Source organism: Cnephaeus nilssonii (assembly GCF_951640355.1).
Source record: "Cnephaeus nilssonii genome assembly, chromosome: 14".
NCBI classification, from domain to species: Eukaryota; Metazoa; Chordata; class Mammalia; order Chiroptera; family Vespertilionidae; genus Cnephaeus; species Cnephaeus nilssonii.
In genome coordinates this window covers 50,865,012-50,867,909 of record NC_137085.1, presented here as the reverse complement: position 1 = coordinate 50,867,909, position 2,898 = coordinate 50,865,012, and the positions used below count along the sequence as shown (strand labels likewise).

The following is a 2,898-nucleotide window of genomic DNA, read 5'->3' as shown; positions in this document are numbered from 1 at the left end:
CATGACTTAAGAAAAAAAGGCTAAAGGGAAATTGAAAGTACTTATCCAGGTAATTTAACCCCATTTTTAATACCTTGATTATATTTGTGTAGTCCCTTCACAATATGTACAGGTAGCATTTAAGAAATTTTACTGTTTTCATGGACATTGGTTTGAAAAGTAATTACTGTAACTAGTTTTGGTTTCACCTAACCAATTTTGTCACATATTGGGAAACTGATTATCACTTTGCGTAGCAAAGATTAAATGTCATAATATAGATAATCGCTTAGCAAAGTGTCTAGCATATAGGTAAGTACATAAAAAACTCAACTGTCACACACCTCCACACAGGTGAAGTGTCCAAGGTCTCACTCCCCTTTCGTGCTAGGCAGAAAAATGAGAAACCCAGACTTCTCCTCTAAGGAGACTGAGAACTGAGACATTTAGGGAGTGCGCTATATCAGTATTCTTAAAAGGGTTTTTTTTTTTGGAGGGGGTGGGAGAGGAGGGTGGGGGAGGATGTCTTCTGGCAAGTCCCAATAGCTGACCATCAGCCCCGCCTCCCTCCATCTTGTTCCAGTCCCACGCAAGCCGGAACTACATTTCCCAGCAGCCCTCAGGTTGCAGCCGGAGCCTGGCGCCTTGCTTTCCGGCTACACATTTTACTTCAGTTTATTTCCGGAAGGCTGCTACGCCTGCGCTCGAGTTCCAGAACATGGGTACTTTCCTGTCCCAGCCTTTTGAGATTGATAAGTTCGCCTCGGCTCCTGAGGCCGCCTCTCCCACTAACCGTGCGCCCCTTGATGCACCCGGAGCCCCGACCTCTCCAGAGCAACCCCCCATATTTAAGAACTGCTGGAGCTGTCGCGTGCTCTCCGGGTCGGGGTTGATAGGGGCGGGCAGTTACGTGTACTGGGTTGCGCGGAAGCCAATGAAGCTGGGATACCCCCCGAGTCCAGGGACTGTTACACAGATGGTCATCGGCATCAGTGAGAATCGGGGCTGGGCCCTTGGGGCGGGATTGGGAGGGGGAGGGGAGGGGGAGAGGAGTGGGCGCAGCCATGTGGGTGGGGGCGGGGCGCTCTGGCTGGAAATCCTGGGAGCCATTCCAAACAAGATGCAGGGATGGTGAGAGGAAGTTGTTGGGACTGTGCTTTTTAACAAACTAGTATTTCTTGAGAACTCTTATGAGTTCTTAGTTCTATCAACAATAGCTGTTAGAGATAGTTTGTTCGCTAAGACACACAGAAGTAAGAATCCAGTTAAAGTCAGATACCCATGATGTGCTGCAGCTAACCTTTCATCCTAGGTATATCTGGCACCAAAGCCCATGTTTTTTTTTATTTTTATTTTCGTGTTGTTTTTTTTCTCCAGGTCCTGGAGAAAGCCTGAGAAAAGGCACTTAACTTAGAACTTGGGCTTGGAAGTCAGATTGTAGACATGGGTTCAACGCCCACATCCTAGGTGTGCCACCAGTTCCTGTGGCCCACAGTCCCTATCTGTAGCTATACTAAGTGATGGTCAAGATGTCCAGTTAAATGTAGTGAGTCTCTTAGCTCCACAAACCAATTATGTGAATAGAATTTTAGGTTTTCGTATCTCTTTGTAAATAGATTGTGCACACCAATTCCCTTTAAGTTCATATCTAGCTTGTGGAGACAAGAGGATTTTTTTCCCCTTAACTTTTTTTTCCCTTTTCTGAACTTCACTCTTCTATATCGTCTAGGAATGTTGTGTTAAATAAGATGGCATACATGAAAGCATCTGGTAAACTAAAATGCAACATCTACATAAGGTACTGTTGTTTTTTTCCTAGGCATTGCTTGTTGGGGGGTAGTCATCCTGACCGACCCCAAGGGGAAGTCCCACCAGTGAATTTGTCATCTGTCCCTGTCTCCATGACACACACAGCAGCCATGGAGCTTATGGATGTCTGGACAGACACATGGACATTGACATACTTCAGTTCTGCAGATACTACAAGACGGAAAAGACAAACATTAGTTGGCAGTCTTTGGCTATGAGTGGCCTTCTAGGGCTCCACAAGGACCAATAAATTCCTCAGAGAACAGAACCGGTTCTTTGTCTTACCTGGGGAAGGAGAGTATAAAAAAAAAAAAAAAAAAAAAAAAAAGCCCCGGGCAGGTAACTCAGTTTGTTAAAGCGTCGTCCCAATAGGTGAAGGTTACGGGTTCAATTCTCGGTCAGGGCATATATAAGAATCAACCAATGAATGCATAATCAAGTGGAACAACAAATTGATATTTCTTTCTCCCTTCCTCTCTCTCTGAAATCAATAAAAAAAGAGGAAATGATAAACCAAATGGGAAAATGAACTAAAATAAGTTCTTTTTACTTCAACCATAATGGGTCAATATCTATTTATTAGCCCAACCTTGGGTAGGCATGCAATATGCAGAATTATATAAAATTATATATGTATACTCATATTTACCAAGACATTATCAAATCTGTCACCTTTTAAGAGTTTCAAAGCTACTCTGAGAAGGTTATTTCATTGGTGGTAAGTGAACTTTAAAAAAGAGTCCTAGTGATTGGCCCAGAGTCATTCAGCAAGTCAGTGATGGGCTTAAAATTTGTTCTTGTCTAGGTATTCTTATTTTAGTCTTTTAGAACTTGGATGGTTCCAAAGAGGCAAGCAAGAATTGCCAATGGAACAATTAGATGATCATAAAAATAAACAGAATAATAGATTCAAATGCCAAAATATTTTAGAGGAATTCAATACCTTTTTAATTTAAAAAAGGTTTGTGTCTCTCCTCCCCTCTCCCCTCCCAAGTACTGGAAATGTTTCTGTGATGAAATTGAGATGCTTATGAAATAAGGACTTAAAATTAGGCAGTTCATATCTAAGAGAAATCTGCTTTTTTTGTTTTTGTTTTCTGTTATACCATG

At 42.3% G+C, this 2,898-nt stretch overlaps 1 protein-coding gene across 1 annotated transcript; it reads left to right on the top strand.

The window, feature by feature from the left end:
• Positions 1-659: 659 nt before the first annotated feature.
• DMAC1 (distal membrane arm assembly component 1) lies at positions 660-2,249 on the top strand. The gene is made up of 2 exons (XM_079790985.1): positions 660-971; positions 1,799-2,249. Exons 1-2 carry the CDS (start codon positions 698-700, stop codon positions 1,855-1,857), a joined length of 333 nt encoding a protein of 110 aa, XP_079647111.1. The 5' UTR covers positions 660-697; the 3' UTR covers positions 1,858-2,249.
• The last annotated feature ends 649 nt before the right edge of the window (positions 2,250-2,898 follow it).